The sequence below is a fragment of the Gymnodraco acuticeps genome, unplaced genomic scaffold, assembly GCF_902827175.1.
Source record: "Gymnodraco acuticeps unplaced genomic scaffold, fGymAcu1.1, whole genome shotgun sequence".
Taxonomy (NCBI): domain Eukaryota; kingdom Metazoa; phylum Chordata; class Actinopteri; order Perciformes; family Bathydraconidae; genus Gymnodraco; species Gymnodraco acuticeps.
In genome coordinates, this window is record NW_022990699.1 from 1,446,579 (window position 1) to 1,463,761 (window position 17,183).

Consider the following 17,183-nt stretch of genomic DNA (forward strand, 5'->3'; position numbering starts at 1 on the left):
CCCTTTCCGGGATCTTCACAGAAAAAAAGTCAGGAAATAAATAATAACACTATTAATGAAATAAATAACACTATTTATGAAATAAATAATAACCAAATAACCCTCTCTGGGTTCTTCACAGAAAAAAGTCCATTGAAAATTACTGTAACTTTCTGTTGTGCCGTGCACAATCTTAACAGGTAAAAGTTTAGCTTAGTTGTCAGAGCAGAATCTCTCAAAATAAACGTGGATTTACGTAAAAAAAACAATTTTTTTCGGGGTTCGGGTGTTTTGTTTGATTTTAAACAAACAAAGTCTTGGCTTTCAGAATATGAAACTTTTATTTCCTATTTATTTCTCACTCGCAATCTGCTCTTCCGCAGCGCCGCCCCCCCCCCCCCCCTCACTCCGCTGAAATTATGAATGTAAGAGTACAGTAATCATAGATAACACTGCAGGGTCCGTTACAGTTTGTTTTCATCTGATTTCAATTAAACAAAGTCTTGGCTTTCAGAATATTAAACTTGTTTCGGCAAATTCAGATGATAAATACAACTTTGAAGCTTCGGCATAATTACAAGCGGAGAACGGCAGGCATAACAACAGCCGGTGTTTCTCGTGAGTGTTTTCCCCAGGAAACAAACACAATACACACAAACGCAAAATTACACAAGCACACACACGCACACGTATACACACACACTCGCGAGCTTCCCCTCCAAACGAAAATATCTTCCCTCGGTAGTATTTTGATCATTTGCTCCGCTAATAATCAATCAGATCGATGGATTCCAGAGAACTTTGAAGGCCTTTTTCTCAAAATGATGACTCGGTGACAGTCATTATATAATGTGACATATTTCGCTTAATATTTGAAGTACAAAAACAATCCTGATATCATTAGAAAGCTAGGAATATCCTCTTTCCAACAGTGTATACAACTCAAAAGGTGTCTTCGGGTCAATGCGACTGATTTCGATAGAGCAGGTCACAACATTTTGACAGGGGCTAGTCTAGGATTCGCGTGGCCAGACTGAAAAAAAAAAAAAAAAAAAAAATCATAATGCGTCTCTGGTATTGTTCAGGGGGCCGGGCCAAATGTGGAGGCGGGCCGTACCCGGCCCGCGGGCCTTAGTTTGGGGACCACTGGTTTAAAGTGTTGCTTGTTATTGTAACGTCCCTCCTTTATTTAAAAACAAAGCTGCTTTTAAACATGACAGCAGCAGCTTACATTGGATCAGTCTCACAGTGAGGTTTGTGTGAGGGTAAAAACACGTCGCACACACATCCATTGTTATTGTTATTTGAGCAGTCCAACAGTTTGTGTGCCGTCTCGGTCCGATTTGAAAGGCAAACGTTTGTATATAGTGTACTATTGGCAAAAGCTCCAAGAGAGGTGATCTTCGTCTGTCTTTGAGAAAAAAAAACTGAACTGAACTTTTTTGAATGCATTCAGGCCCCATAATGGCATGATATCTGATATTTAAACAGAGAGACATAGCTAAACAAAATCAGTTTTAAATGGAAACAGTCCTGAGTTGCTGTTGTCCAGTAAACCTTTTTGAACTGCAATGTGGGTCAATACACCTTTATGTATCCATGCTGCTATATGTCAATCATTGGACCTGTATCGATCCCCAAGGAAGAGCATATGATGAAAGACTGCTTTATTTTTTGTTTGAATTAAACAATAATTCTGGTTAATTATAACCTGGTGCTTGTTTTTATAGCTGGCCATTGTGTTTTTTTATTATGATATCATGAAAAACAACTAAGGTAGTCCAAAAGTAAGTCCATCTGGTTATAATGTACTGTTTGCCTTTGCCTAGCAGAGTGGAGCAGAGGATGGCAGGACACATGGAGGATGTCAGAGTGGAAGTAAGGAGGGGAGAAGGTGGTGGAAGAGGTCTAAAGTGCATTGAGCGTGTGGTGCAAGACGGACAGGTTTATGTTTTAAAATGTTGTCAGAGCTCTGTTCAGAGGGGCGAGGGGTGAAGTTAGTTCATAACGACGTTTCAGCTTTCATGTATTGTCCTACTCATCAACAAGGGGAGTGTAGTAGTTCTGGAACAGAGGCTGCATGAAGAGACCCAGCGTCCCGACCACACACACAAACACGAAGATCCACAGGAAGAGACGGTCGATCACCATGGCCACGTACTTCCAGTCTTCAATTATCTGTGGAGAGAGAAAGATTTTGAATGCTGCTATAGATTAATGCCCTGAACTTAGGTGCACTGTGAATTGTTTATTTTGTTTATTTTGAATAATATGTTTTGTCTCTGGTGCTGCTCATTTCTAATCTAATTATTTTTGGCTGACAGCACAGTAAAGTTGCTTTGACATAATATGAAGGGCACACAAATCAAGTCACAAATAACTGAATTAAAGCTGTTGATGGATTTGCTCTGAGGGCAAGCATTGCATACCAGAGCGGATTAGGTATTTACCAATGTTGTGGCTATTTTCTCTCATGCGCAATAATGTAATACATATGCCGTTTAATCACATGAAGTGCAAATAAATCACTATCAATGTACAACAATGTACAACATGTGTTATTCCTACAGTAATGCACAATAACAGTCTTTAATTGAGCAATTGAAAGAAAGGCAAACACGCCAACAGAATTATTTCCATACCACATATGACGTAGATTACATCAAGTAATCCATCACGTAGCATAAGTGCTACAAAGAACATGAAACCTTGGAAATCAATATTTGCAGACCAGACCAACAATAAGCAGGTGAAGGAAAGGCCTTCAAAGCATGTTGCACATATTTAAAGTTGTTACATAAATGCAAATGCAGATAAACCTACCCCTTCATCATCATCCTCTCTCTTCATCTTGTCAGCAATGTAGCGTACTCCATCTACTGCATCTTCCACGTCAATGTTTCTCTTGAGCGTCATCCTCTTCCTGAACTCTGTGTTATCTGACATGTCGCTGATTCTCCAGCCGTAGCGTTTGGCCGACTCCTCGTTGACAAAGAAGGATGAGGAGGAATCTGCCATCCCTGCATGGCCACCATCACACATCTTCTGGTCAGAGTAGGATCTCTGTTGGTGTTTTCTCCTGAACTTCTCACGGATGTTGGAGCTGCCGGGTCTCCGCATGAAGAGGTAAGAGGGGAGCCGGTACAGGAAGACACGCTTCACCCACGGAGGCATGGTGTGCGTACTGGGGGACCGATGGTGCACGTTGAGCACGCAAACGCTGGTGACGATGGAGAAGGTGACCAGTACCATAGAAAACATCAGGTACTTTCCGATCAGAGGCACTGCCAAAGACGTGGGTGGCACAATTTTGGAGATAAGGAGTAGAAACACAGTGAGTGCCAGGAGGACGGAGATAGTGAGCGTCATCTTCTCACCACAGTCTGACGGGAGGTAGAACACCAGGATAGCCAGAGACGTGATCAGGATGCAGGGAATGATCAGGTTGATGGTGTAGAAGAGAGGCTTTCTTTTGATAATAAAGTCATAGGTGATGTCTAGGTACCTGATGTCGTTCGGGTCTTCGTTCTTGCGGCCAGGCAGGGAAACAATATCCCACTCACCGCTGGGTTTGAAGTCGTCACGTGAGGCGAAATCACTGAGGAGGATGAGGTCTATCTCAGTGTGGTCGTAGGTCCAGGAGCGAAACTTGAGGGTGCAGTTCTGCTGGTCGAAAGGGAAATCACGGACTTCAATTTTGCAGGCCGACTTGTAGATAGCTGGTGGGAGCCAGGCCACTTCGCCGTTGTTGGAGACCACTGCATTGGAGTAGAAGGAGACTTCATAGGTCCCATCAGCACTGAGAGGAGGAACGTTTGGGAGGTAAGCAAAATAAAGGAGAAAGATGAAGTCAAGGCACTCAAATGTAAAGAATGTCTCTCACACATTAAAACACAAACACATCTTTACAAGTTTATGGAAGGTTTAGGAACAAGGTGGAGAAGTCCGAGTAGAGCTGCGAGAATACTTCTTTCATCACTCACGGAACAAATTCAGCTCAAGACATATATTCAGTTTTGGTTAAATGAATAATACCAACAGGTTAGCTTAAAAAGAGGTGGTTGTGATTAGGGTTGCAAAATTCCGGGAATTTTCAAAGATGGAAACTTTCCATGGGAATTAACGGGAATAAACTGGGAATTTTCTAAATTGAAGGTTGGCTCTTCATAGGGAACTTAAATATACACTGAACAAAAATATGAACACAACACTTTTGTTTTTGCTCCCATTTTTCATGAGGTGAACTCAAAGATCTAAAACATTTTCTATATACACAAAATAACCATTTCTCTCAAATATTGTTCACAAATCTTAAAAAATCTGTGATAGTGAGCACTTCTCCTTTGCCGAGATAATCCATCCCACCTCACAGGTGTGGCATATCAAGATGCTGATTAGACAGCATGATTATTGCACAGGTGTGCCTTAGGCTGGCCACAATAAAAGGCCACTCTGAAACGTGCATTTTTGCTTTATTGGGGGGGTCCGAAAACCAGTCAGTATCTGGTGTGAGGGGTAGGGTTAGGTTTAGGATTAGGGTAATGTTGTGAATCGAGTGGCCTGTGTTCGTCGTCCATAACATACGCCTGCCCATACCATAACCCCACCACCACCATGGGCCACTCGATTCACAACATTACCCTAACCCTAACCCTACCCCTCACACCAGATACTGACTGGTTTTCGGACCCCCTATTTGAGAGAAATGGTTATTTTGTGTATATAGAAAATGTTTTAAATCTTTGAGTTCATCTCATGAAAAATGAGAGCAAAAACAAAAGTGTTGCGTTTATATTTTTGTTCAGTGTAGTTGGGGAAAATATAATTTAGCATAATCTTGACTAAAACAAACAGATGCCATTCAAGTACACTTGAATATCCATGCCATAGCACACTGCTTACTGCATGGCTATTGAGATCACACAAAGGTTTGCAAAAGGCTCACAAATGTGAGAGTGGAAAAACTGGTTGGCATTCGGGCAAACCTAAGGCTCTCTGAGCCTGACACAGAGCCATCCTCAACAAGGCTGGACAGTGACACTGAAGAGGAAGACTCAGAGTTGGATGTTGATGAGGCCCAGGAAGAGCCCTTTGACTGAAAGGGTTAAGCAAAAATGCAGAGGATTGCTTGAAGGAAGATTTGCATGTTTAATGGGACTTTTTGGAGGGAGAAGGGCTCTTTTCATTTAACATTTTTGAATGGGACATTGTGGGGATTTTTGGATGGGGGGTGAATTTTTGTTCATTTTTTAATGAGTGGGATTGGGGGGGATGAGTAATATTGAACTCAACATTCCTGTTTGCGTTCTTCAATGAAACAAATAATTGTTCAATAAAATAATTAAAACTTGTTCTGTTCTACTTAAAAAAAAAAATCTGTTTAAATGTCATGTTTTTTGTTTAATTTTGCATCGAATATTTCCAAAATTCCCCAGCTTAACTTCCCATGGAAACTTTCCGGAAATTTACCGGAAATGTTGCCCCTTTGCAACCCTAGTTGTGATGGAGCAGCTGATCAGCTACTGTAGTGTGACTTTAACACATAAACCTCTTCAACGATAACCACTCAACTATTTGTCTTTTTTAAATCAATGTCATCTTTCAATGATTTCATCTTGGGATGGCCCCAATGTATCAGGGCACCTGTGTACATTTTGACAGAAACAGAAGCTTTACAGCAATATCATCAAGAGTCAAGTGATGAGTAAAATGATTTAATGACTGTCATCGAGCGCTGCCGAGGTGACGCGTGCAACAGTTAACCCTTAAAGGATGGGTGACGATCATCTCAAAGGAGGAACTCAAAGTGGGAGACATCCCAGCAACATTACAACAACTGCCCCTCCCCACCTCAAATCTGCTGAGACTGTCTTTTTTCAAGGCTCAAGTTGATGCATTATAGATAAGTGGCCTATCAATTATAAAGCAGGTCAGGAATCCAACCATCACACTCGGTCTCTAATGCTTTCGGCCCTTCTGTGAATATGCAGACTAATTGAAAATGCAGAGGCTCCACCTGCTTCCTGCAACCCAGTGTCCCCCAAACTTGGCCAGAGACCTGGACCTGATGCTTTAAAGTAGTGCTGATCCTCTGATATCATTCTGCCTCTTAATGCTCTGTATGTGGTCTTTAGCTGACCAGCAATCTGCTTCATAAAAGTTGAATGATTACCACTTCTGTATAAACTGTAGGGTAACTGCTGACCAAAAGCTACACGTCCACACAGCTGTGTTTATATGTTCTAGCAACCCTTTGTCATCACAAATAACATTCAGGTAAGACTAAAATACATTCTCATTATGTAAAGAGCGAATCTTATTTTCTCCCAGATTATGGACGTGATTTTAAACCTGTCGTTAACGTTGTAAAGCTGGTTGAGCTTACAATAAGTACGTCTGTGACCTTATTAGAGCCAAGGAGTTTAATTAATTAATCAAACATGGCTTGTTTCACACGGACCACAAGCGCCTCCTGGGTAAAAGTCAGTAAAGTAAGTGTGTTTGATTCATCTACCAAGCAGACTTGGTTAAAACATATTTGTCATACAGTAAACTAAACTTAATGTTGTAGAAAATATGTTTTCCTCACAAAGTAATTGAAAATGCGATTTTGCATGGAAGCTTAACTTAAAGGGCAAAAGTATAAAAAAGAAAATCTAAAGTTAACATATTAGCCATATATGACCCGAATAAATTCATCAATGCCAAAGTAAAATGTAAAAGTTAATTTGTTACATTAATGTGATTAGACACAAGAGCAAAGACTCTTAACTCTATTTTATTTATTTTGTAAACGGTAATGTAACACAGTAAACTATCAGATGTCAAACAGACCCTCGTGTCGACCTCTATGGTGATAGGGGATGCCTTTGTGTCTGCCAGCTACACTCCATGGATAAAGGCCGTGGGGATCATTGCTCCTTGGGTGAACTTAACGCAGCGTTCTCATGGATTGATTTTTCCTTGCGGCGATTTCTTACAGCTGCAAGATGATTTGATGTTTTGTGCATTCCTGCTTAATCTGCAAAACACATAATAATGTAAAGGGATGTGCAGAGAAATGTGTATTAAGGACATGATAGTGCATTGATTTCTATAAGCAGTTTATTATTAATGATATATTGTTTTAATAAAATGTAAATTGTGAAATGAATCCGAACCATATTTGGATGTTTGCAAGGTGTGTGCAATTTTCTGTCCATCTTTTTTATTTCTTCCACACATGTAAATGTAATCACTTGACGTGGGCTTCAGTCATCAAAGGTGTGACGGCATGCAATGGGGATGCAAGTCTAAACTGTAGATTATATAACATGACTATGTCCCTCTCCCTCTTTTTAAAACCTGTAATCTCTCATCCCCAAAAAGAGCACTCATCATCATGAGACTGTCTGCATCATACAGTCTAGACAGTGTTAACAGAACATGTTGGTTGCATTCATTACCCTAAAAGAGTTGAAAAGTGAAAGTGCAATAAGAGGGTAGAAGGAATAAGAGGATGAGAAAACATTTTAGGAAGATGGGGCTTTTGATTAAAGTTGCTCGCTGTGTTTGTTCCTCTTGTAATCACTTATTCAAACACACACACACACACACACACCCTTATTCTGCATCTCACAAATCAGACTTACTTGTTGTAGAGGACGATGTCTGGCAGCCAGATGTGTTGTGACGGGAGTCGGATTTTCTTGATTCCCTGGTACTCTTCAGGGTCCCACATTAATCTGTAGTCATTCCACACCTGATGAAAAGAAGAAGAAATAGGATTCATTCAAATGCACACACACACACACACACACACACACACACACACACACACACACACACACACACACACACACACACACACACACACACAAAAAGACAGACATTTATCAAAAATCACACTCATAAATATATTTGCGACCAGAAGCAAACATTTCACTGTGGCACCATACAATCAACATCGTGGTTCAGTCAGCCATTATCTGGCAAAAGAAAATGCTTTTTGTGAATTCAACCGTTCACTATGTGTATGTTATATTTAGCTTTCCACCTTTACTTATTTATGAAATGACATTTTTTAAACTGATGCCTCTTGTTGTTTCACTATCTCCTTTGCTATAACACAGCCATCTTCCCTGCTGTGGGACTAATAAAGGATTTTCTTATTTAATTTTAAACATCTGGATACAAACAAGCACAAAAAGAAACAAACCTGACTGAGCCAACAGTTGGTGGTCATGATCTGCTCCCTCTCGTTCTGAAACACAGACAGGAAGAGGGTGAACTCATTTCAGTGCAATAATCTCCACCATGTGCGCCCTTGAAGAATCCTAAATCAGCAGGATATGCCTGTATGATAACAGCATTTGCGGATTTGCATTGAGTGTATGTTTCCTCACCACATTGATCAGCTGGGCCAGAGACACCTGGATGTAGATGGTGACCTGCTGGCTGTTGTTCACAGCTGGTCTGATCAGCTTGTTGTAGCGATCTGATGACAACAGGTGACTCACCAGACGCTCCTCCACCTCCGCACACAAGGCAGCTGCACACACACACACACACACACACACACACACACACACACACACACACACACACACACACACACGCACACACACACACACACACACACAAATTAGAAAGTGAAATTATGATGATGAGTGACTGTTAACTAATCCATTGGTCTAACACATGTACCACGAGAACCTGCATATTAGAATAAAAATATTCACGCTGTTGGTTCTCCACTGTTTGACCACCTCTAGCTCAAACAATGGAGTTGATATGTAATCTCAATCTGTTGGACACCTTGCCAAAAATGTAAAACTACAGCTGTGCACAACTGCCTGCAATGCCTTCTCTAATTTCATCATGTCAGTGGAGTGAGTATGGAGATGATGCACGGATAGTTGATGTTGCCCCAGATTGAACAATGTGGATGTCCTGAACCATCAGTTAGGGGGACCAGACACCTGGGGCCAAAAGCAGGGGGGGGTCTCAGGGATGGGCTCAGTTTGATTTGACAGACGAGTGTAGAAATCAATAGTAAAGCCTTGAAGTTGATGCAACCTTTAGTTCATCGTTCCTGCTCTACAGCCTACTGGGATGAATAATATCGGAGAGAGGTGTGATGTTGTTGGAGAGAACAGGTTAAAGTATCTGGGGTGTTACAATAATTTGCACAATACCATACAGGGCGCATCTAAAGCATAATTGGGAGATAAACAAATAGAAGTTAGGTGAAGAAGTTTAGCAGACTTTAGACTTCCGCTTGTTTTGAGCATAAATAAAAGTTATCAAATGACACAAGTCATTTTGTAAGTGTGTGTGTGTGTAACAGTAAGTGTTACTTGGATATGTTTGTAAGATCACAGGATGCAATAGTGTACCTACAGTGAAAACATTGGATGTTAACAACACACTTAATCTACATTTTACAATAGTAGTGACTCATATTTGAGTCACACACACCACACAACACACACACACACACACACACACACACACACACACCACACACACACACACACACACACACACACACACACACACACACACACACACAGAGCCACAGTTGATTTCACTCATTAAATCAACAAAGCTAGATGTCTGAGTGGGTCACAGAGCTTCAGTGATGGTGGCTGCTTTCAAACACGAACGTCGTCAGACTTTTTATTTAAACTTGTGAAAATATCAAAGTCCCTTGCTTTGGAAATGTTACATTAGAACTGAGCGACTCTGATTCCACCATATCTCCTTTTCTGCTGTCCCTCTGATGAAAGTTGAAACACTAAACTTGCTTTCTTTGTGCTCAGGTACAACCCAAAAAGCACTCCCTGTCACACCTGCTTTCATTTAAAAGCCTTTGCTCTTGTGTTTGTCTTGTTTCTGTTCTTTCCTGTTTTCTTTTATCTGTTGTTATGTCCCATTTTCTTTGGGAGGCTTTTGTGACCGCCTTGTTTGTGCTCCATGAGTGCACTTATCTTGAAATGATTGTTGGCTACGGCTTTCCTGCTAACGGGACAATATAAATTAGAGGGTGACAAGAAAGAAAATAGTGGGAGGTGGATTACATAAAAGGACTATAGTCTGCATAATGGCAGTATGGTATGATAATTGAGATGAATCTTAATCTGTAGGTGTCTCGGGAATATGAATACATCACAAGTAAACCAACTAATCTCCATATGTACTGAGACTTTTCTCCGGACCTTTACATTTAGCTAAGCACTGTAGTAATAATATGTGTCACTGACGCAGTGAATTCATATTCTTCCACTGTCTAATAGTCATTATATCACCTGTTGTCTGGGCTGTGTTCAGCAACAGTTTATTCAGTCGCTCCTTGTTCTTGTACTTTGGCATTTGTTGTTCTGGGATATTGTTCTACCTTTGCCTCCTGTTTTTTGTCTTTTTCTTTCTGTCTGCCTCCTAAGGAGATGTACAGCCAACCTCTGTCCTTAGACCCTTTGAGTCCAATAAGGCAAAATCCACCAAAACAAATCATTTAACAAGGACAACTGGAAGTAACCTCACAAAGAGCGATAGAGAACAACATTTCAAGAATGAAAAATAAATATAATTCACTTTTTTGCTGGCATTGTGTGAGCAACAGGATATCTATGTGTTAGAGAACTAAGCCTCACACGGCAGGACTCTATGGAGACCTACATCTGGAAGCAACCATTTAAGATTCAGAAGACAGATGAGTCAGCAAGTGTCCACGCAGGTGTCTGAGAAGAGCTTGTTTTGATGTCGCAGTGAAAGATTAGAACTGTCAGTCATCTATTATGTAGCCTACTCGAAGGCACATCTGTCCTGAGCCCAACGAGCACAGACAAAGTTGTGGTCAGCCTTTGTCTGGTCAGGGCAAAATCCCCTCGAACCAAAATAAATATCAACTGAATGCTTCAAATAGTCTATGCTGTTTGTTTCACACTGAACCAGCCTAGCATGTGACAGCTATACAGTTGTATGGCTGTATAGCTGTATAAGATATTGTGTTATAGTCAATCGTTCATATAGAAACAAATGCAAACACTTCTGAACTGACGTAAACAATATACCTGAGTATCTGAAAGCTGTGCAGTTGGCAGCTTTGGACAAATATGAATATTTATTATGTTGGCACTTAGCATTGTTGCTTTGCTTTTAGCAACAATGCCAACTCCCATGTCTTTCTGTCATATAAAACTTGATGCAAGAGGCGCTGAGCTTTAAAGGCAGGTGCAGGAAAGAGAGAGATGTTCTCCACTCGGTCAGTCCACATTAAGCTCCTGCAGGCTTCTATATGAAGAGGAGATAAGAGGAGTGTCCGACATATGAGCAACCATGACAATAAACCTCAAGGGTATATGTCTTAAGAGAGCTCTGAAACCCAGAGCTCTGTCTGTCAGGATTAGCCAGAGAGAAGAGGCGACGACACATGAGAGGAGAAGAGGACAAAAGACACACACAATAAACAACAAACAACTGCACACAGAGTGGGGGACAAAACAATTCCCAGATTAGTATAATCATCTGATAAAAGGAAATAGGATCATGCCGTATTATGGTGGGGGTTCATGGGAAATCACTGAGTCATTTAAGGGGATGACAGCCTGGAAACAAATCATTGTTTATATGCAACGAGGGAGCAAACTGCTGCACAATGGCACACCGATTTTTTGTATTGCAACTAGTGTGATTTTGGTTGACTGGGATTTGAGGTCACACTCTATAAATCCTGTTAGTCCAGCTCATTGTTTCAGCATTATTTGTCATTGTGCTTTGGTTAATACGATTAAAGCCTCAATAAAAAGCAATAGCTGCTAAATCCACCGAGCAGTGACAAGCAAATAGTTAGCCACACAGTTTACCGAATTGTCAGGAACCTAATTAGTTATTCAATTACAATCATTAATTGCGCTGGTTAAGGAAACAAAAAACAAACGTGGAAAATAAACTGCCTCCTTTTTAAGTTTTGAATAATCAGACTTTTCATCTGAGTGTCTCAGATGAAGTGACCCATCTCTCATTACTGACTTTCACCAGGCTCAGGCCCTTCCACGTGGGACGTCAGGAGCCGTCCATAGAGGGGGGGGTTCTGTCACAAGTTAGACACTTCTATTATTGTTTGTTTGGTGGCTCATCCAAACTCTCCTGTCATTTCAGATCCCGCCTTCCTCCAGGCCCTTGTAATCAGCTCACTTCCCTTACCTGGTCTCCCCAGCCCTTCCCCTCACCTGTTACTCATTCCCTCATCACTCCACAGTATTTATACCACCTCACTATCACTGGTCCTTTGCCAGATTGTCTTGTCGTTTCCGCCAAGCTCTGTACCTGTACCTGTACCTGTACCTGTACCTGTACCTGTACTCGTACCCGTACCCGTACCCGTACCCGTACCCGTACCCGTACCTGTACCTGTACCCGTACCCGTACCCGTACCCGTACCTGTACCTGTACCTGTACCCGTACCCGTACCCGTACCCGTACCTGTACCCGTACCCGTACCTGTACCTGTACCTGTGATCTTGACATGAAGTTCATTTTAGACTGGCAGCCAAAAGTCTGAACTCAGGAAAAGAAACCCCTATGACATTGATGGCTTGCAGAGAGTCTGCATTAGCATCGGGCTAGTGGAGTTTGAAAGGCACAGGCAACGACCGGGCAGAGATTCAAAAAAGAAATAATGATATTATCTGCGTTTCTGACCCATAGGGACATTAAATAAGGACATTTTGGATGCTGCATCAGTTCACATGACATGTTATTTAGTTAATGCTTTTATCCAAAGCAACTTAGAATAACATGCATATGGGAGCCCAAGGGCCCTTTCACATGTTGACTGCAGGGGCTACGATCAAATTGGTGATCCTCTGATTGGTACCCACGTATTTTACCCCCTGCGCTACATTCACCATTGATTTATTATCACCTCACTTTACAAATAGTATATCATTGGAGTAGTCCTTTGACATTATCACACAGCAGACATTGTTGGATGCTTGGTTTAGTTTAAAACAAAAATAAGTCACATATATTGCGAAAAACTCCAACTTATCAAACCATTATTAAAACCATTATGACCCGCCAACTGATCTTTACGGAAGTGGCTTCAGCCTTTGCTTTTTTCTGGCTGCGCGTTGATTTCTGCCAGAGAGGAATACAAATGTCGTATTGCCTTAAACAGTTAAAGAGGTTGGCATAAAGCTAAACCCGGCGCAAGAAGCTACTAGACTGTGAGCGATCAATGACTTGATGGCACCAGTGGAGAGGACTGAGGAGGCAGCGCAGCATGGGCTGTATAGAGTGATGTAAGGGCTCTGATATTAAGGCTAAAAAAAGATGTTGGGGTTCAAATGAGATGTGGATGTAAGTAGAGACGGAGTCTACCAGCAGGTCCCATCACACGTGTATGCACACACTCACACACACACTCCTGTGCACCTCGCCACTCTCCACACTTCAATAATTAATTGGCTCTAAAATAAAAATGCCATCATCTCACAAGCAGACACTCAACCACAATCAAAGATTATTCTCATACTCTTTCTAAACCAGTTCAACTTAACGTATCGTCTCCACCGCAGCATGCAGAATGTGTTTGAATCGTGCCACAACACAAACATCTGGACAAGCTGCCGTGTCTCTGCTGTGTTTGTAACGCAGATGGATAGACGGGCTGTGTCATCAGTCCAGTGTACAGAGAGGAAACCATCCAAACGCTCCCTCCTGCAGGTTCTCTTTTAGGGTTGTAAATGATGAAATGCCTTGCTATCAGGGGCGGTCTTACTGAGGCCAAAACAATTGAATTCAGCTGTCTTTGGCTTTGCTCAGTTCACTGCCCATATCAGGCATGTTGTAAGAGAAAGCCACAGGCCACTCATAGCAATCTGCTGCATCAGCTTCTGACACTTAGCTCACAGTGTGTCTACTGCCAGAGAGACTTGACCTGAGATTTCTGTTGGTTGTTTCCCATCAAACATTCTATCATCACAGACAGTGGATGTATCTTTAATGGGTGAGGATAGAATCAAATACACTTTGACTACAATGATAGTCTTTATCTGTCCCAACCGATCCATCTTGCGCTTTTATTCTGCTTTTTCTTGTTTTTACTATGTTTTCGATTGTTATTATACATTTATGACGGTATTCCGTCCCTGTTTTTATGTTCAGTTCGTGTCGGTTTTGTTTTGAGTAGCACTCTGTTTTCCATGTCTTGTATGAAAGATGTTAAAAAAATAAATGAATTCTTATTATTTGTCTAGAGGAGAGACAATGGCAGTCGACAAAGCGGTTTTCTTCTGTGCTCCCTCAGTCTTACCCTTACATGCATTGCTGCTGATATTTCTTCTAAATAAATTGAATGCCGCTCCCTGGCTTAAAAACTGTACATACATCTCACCTCATCTGACGTACTTCTCTCATTCAAAGAGCAACATCCAAACAAAAGTGCCAAAGTAATGACTAATAGTTTACTATGAAGTGTTGACTCATTGATGCCGAGGCCACTTGACAGGAAACACATTTCCAGTTATGAGAAAGCAGCTTTGAAGTTGTGAGAAACAACCTTCTTGGAAAGAACCCCAGGGTGAAACGTAGAGCTGCATATTTCTGCCCGCCCACATGTAAAGCATCATCCACAGAGAGTCAGAGTTGTCCCATACAGATAGCGTGTGATTCCTCCTTTTCCACTCCTACGCATTTTTCATGCTTTTAATGAGCAAAAACATCTAATCAGGTGTAAGTGTATAGCACACATTGGCACATCACCAACATCAAGTAGCTGATACTTGGAGAGACAGAGGAGTGTGTGATGAGGAACTCAATACGTCGGATAAGTTACAGCAAAGGAGGAGAAAAACACAAGATAAAATGAAGAAATAAATGTGGCAGAGTGGCGCAGTGTGACAGAATGAGACTGAAAGGTGTCAATAAAGTTGCTGCCTGGATTGAGTCGTCCTTACTGTAGCAGCCAGGGAGAAGTTTTACAGGAGTGAGAGAGTCAGAGTCAGGCAGTGCCTCAGCTGTAAACAGGTGATTAAAGTCATAAAACAGAGACAGTGTTGGATCTGTTTTAAAGGAGGGCAGAAGGGGGGGGGGGGAAGAAAGTATTACAAATGAGAGATTTACTTAGGCATACTCGTGATGATGTTGAGTGAGATTATAGATGCAAGATGTAGATGCATACATGAAGTGCTTAAAATTCTGAAGCAAAATTCAAAAATGGACAACAAGTAACACGTAAACACTGCCTGACTGCTGCATCCCCCCACCCCCCATTGCTCTTAACCATCAAGTATTTATTAGAATGCATCTAACTTAGGCTATTCCCCTATACTACTTAATATTTCTAACAACATTGCAAACAATATGCCTTTATTACAATAAAACAAGTCCTGTTTATTGCATTGTGGTCCACCTACTGGGGCTCTGAATTGTTGAGCGATGCAGCAGATCATGCACTGACACGTTTATCGAGATCCCATGTCATCACCCTGGACAGCTCCTGAATGGGATTCCCCTTCAGGGCCTGATTTAGGGCCGTGGACAGCTCCTCAATTTAAAGAAACAGAAGTGAAAAGACGTGTACGGTACATAATCTGATAGAAGCGTTGACGTTCTCTGTACAGAGCCTCTTCATTATGTCCCTGGTATTATCATCACATCACCTTGGCACACACTGCACACACAAAATATCATCACGAGATGTCATCAAGTGTTCGCAGTCAGAGCCAAATCATCCGAGATTGAAAGAGGAAATGTGTACAAAAGAAATGCACCAGTCACCTACATCAAAACCATGTGCGTAAAAAGCAATAACATTATGACTCCGTGGGTTTGTTGTTTAAAGGATGAGCAAGTTAGTTAATTGAGTTGTTCTGTACAATCACCTGCTTAACGGTCTCAGGCAAGGACATGCAACTATTTTCCCCACCGGCCTGCTTTCCGGTATCACGTGCTTCTGTTAAGTCAAAATGTGTCTTTAACATCTCCCCAAAACTGAAGAACTCACTTCTGAGCATTACGATCTACCTCAAATGAGCGGAGTGTTGGTGTTTCTGCCAATAAGCCTGGTATTACCTTCAAATTCGTGATATTCAAAACACTTCCCAGACCTATTATAGTCATTGGCATGCTGAGAGCCCAGAGAGAGTGTGCTATTTTCTAATGGACAAGACCGTGATGATTAAAGTCCCATAGGCAGAGCAGAAGCCCCCCTGTCCCGTCCCGTTGTAGGAGGATTTAAAAGGATTACTTACTTGCCACGGTGAGAACCAGAAGAGCCAAAGCTGCTTTCACCGGGGCTGCCATCGCTTCCTCCCCTCCAGTGCGACACACGCGAAAACTTACAGATTGAAGAGTGCGTCTCGTGTTTCTCTTCTTTTTCTTCCCCCGTTGTGAATTGAGTCAAGAGTGAGACAAAGTAGAAAAGGCAGGCTGGATTATAGCGGTTTCATTGCAAAGGCGTCCGCTAATGACGGCGGGTGGCTGGGTCTCGGAGGCATGAGAGCACTGACTGCGTTCAGAGAGGAGGAGGCTGCATGCTTTCTGCCAGATCGCAACGACTCCTCCGCTGCTGCTGCTGGAGCTGAGATTGCGCGCAGTGGAAAGCGGCTGTAGAGAGCACCTTAAATCTTCTGTAAACGTTTTCTTTGGGAATATGGGTCAGGAGCTAGTGGGGATACGCCAATCCTGTTATCGCCGAATCGGCCATTATTGAGATAAAAGATTTAAGCACCCGGGTCCTCACGTCGCCCTGCCCGCCCTGTGCGCTCCCCCAACGGGCGTCAGTTTCACTCCCAGCCCCCTTGATCGACACAGTGTGACATGACAACAAACAGGAAGCAATTACAGTTTAAAAAACCCCCTAGGGAAAACATTTATTCTCAGAAGCCGATGAAACCAACCTTATCTTCAACAATCAGGTGAAATCCTCATTGAAAATGAAATTTAAGTTCATTAAAACACACTTTTAAGAAGCTCAGAAGGGAGCAGCAACAGGAAACCAAATCAGTGTTTTGGGGGTTGGGCCATGGCAAGAAAACATTGATCTCTTTAAATTATGCACATTAACTTATGAGAAAATTAAATAATCAAACCCAGGGACTGAAGTTTTTTTCCAAACAGGCTGCTACCAAGGTTTTATCTGCATTAAGCACATTGTTTGGTTGTTTGTTCCTTCACCGAGGCTGCAGGAGGGAGAGTGGAGGTCATGGCGTCTTATA

General features: G+C 41.9%; 1 protein-coding gene across 1 annotated transcript; it reads right to left on the bottom strand.

The window, feature by feature from the left end:
• Window positions 1–943: 943 nt before the first annotated feature.
• On the bottom strand, window positions 944–16,658 carry LOC117555912 (neuronal acetylcholine receptor subunit beta-2-like). Its single transcript, XM_034230961.1, has 6 exons — window positions 16,218–16,658; window positions 8,364–8,509; window positions 8,177–8,221; window positions 7,611–7,720; window positions 2,803–3,778; window positions 944–2,157 (listed from the first exon to the last, which is right to left on the bottom strand). The coding sequence occupies exons 1-6, from the start codon at window positions 16,267–16,269 to the stop codon at window positions 2,014–2,016; spliced, it is 1,473 nt and encodes a 490-aa protein (XP_034086852.1). The 5' UTR covers window positions 16,270–16,658; the 3' UTR covers window positions 944–2,013.
• Window positions 16,659–17,183: the final 525 nt, after the last annotated feature.

Coding starts and splice junctions, on each gene's coding strand:
- LOC117555912 (XM_034230961.1), bottom strand. CDS start 16,269: ATGGCAGCCCCGGTGAAAGCAGCTTTGGCTCTTCTGGTTCTCACCGTG. Junction 3,779..7,610: donor GACATCGTCCTCTACAACAA/GTAAGTCTGATT, acceptor TCCTCCTCTCAG/TGCTGATGGGACCTATGAAG. Junction 2,158..2,802: donor GAGAGGATGATGATGAAGGG/GTAGGTTTATCT, acceptor CTCTCTCCACAG/ATAATTGAAGACTGGAAGTA.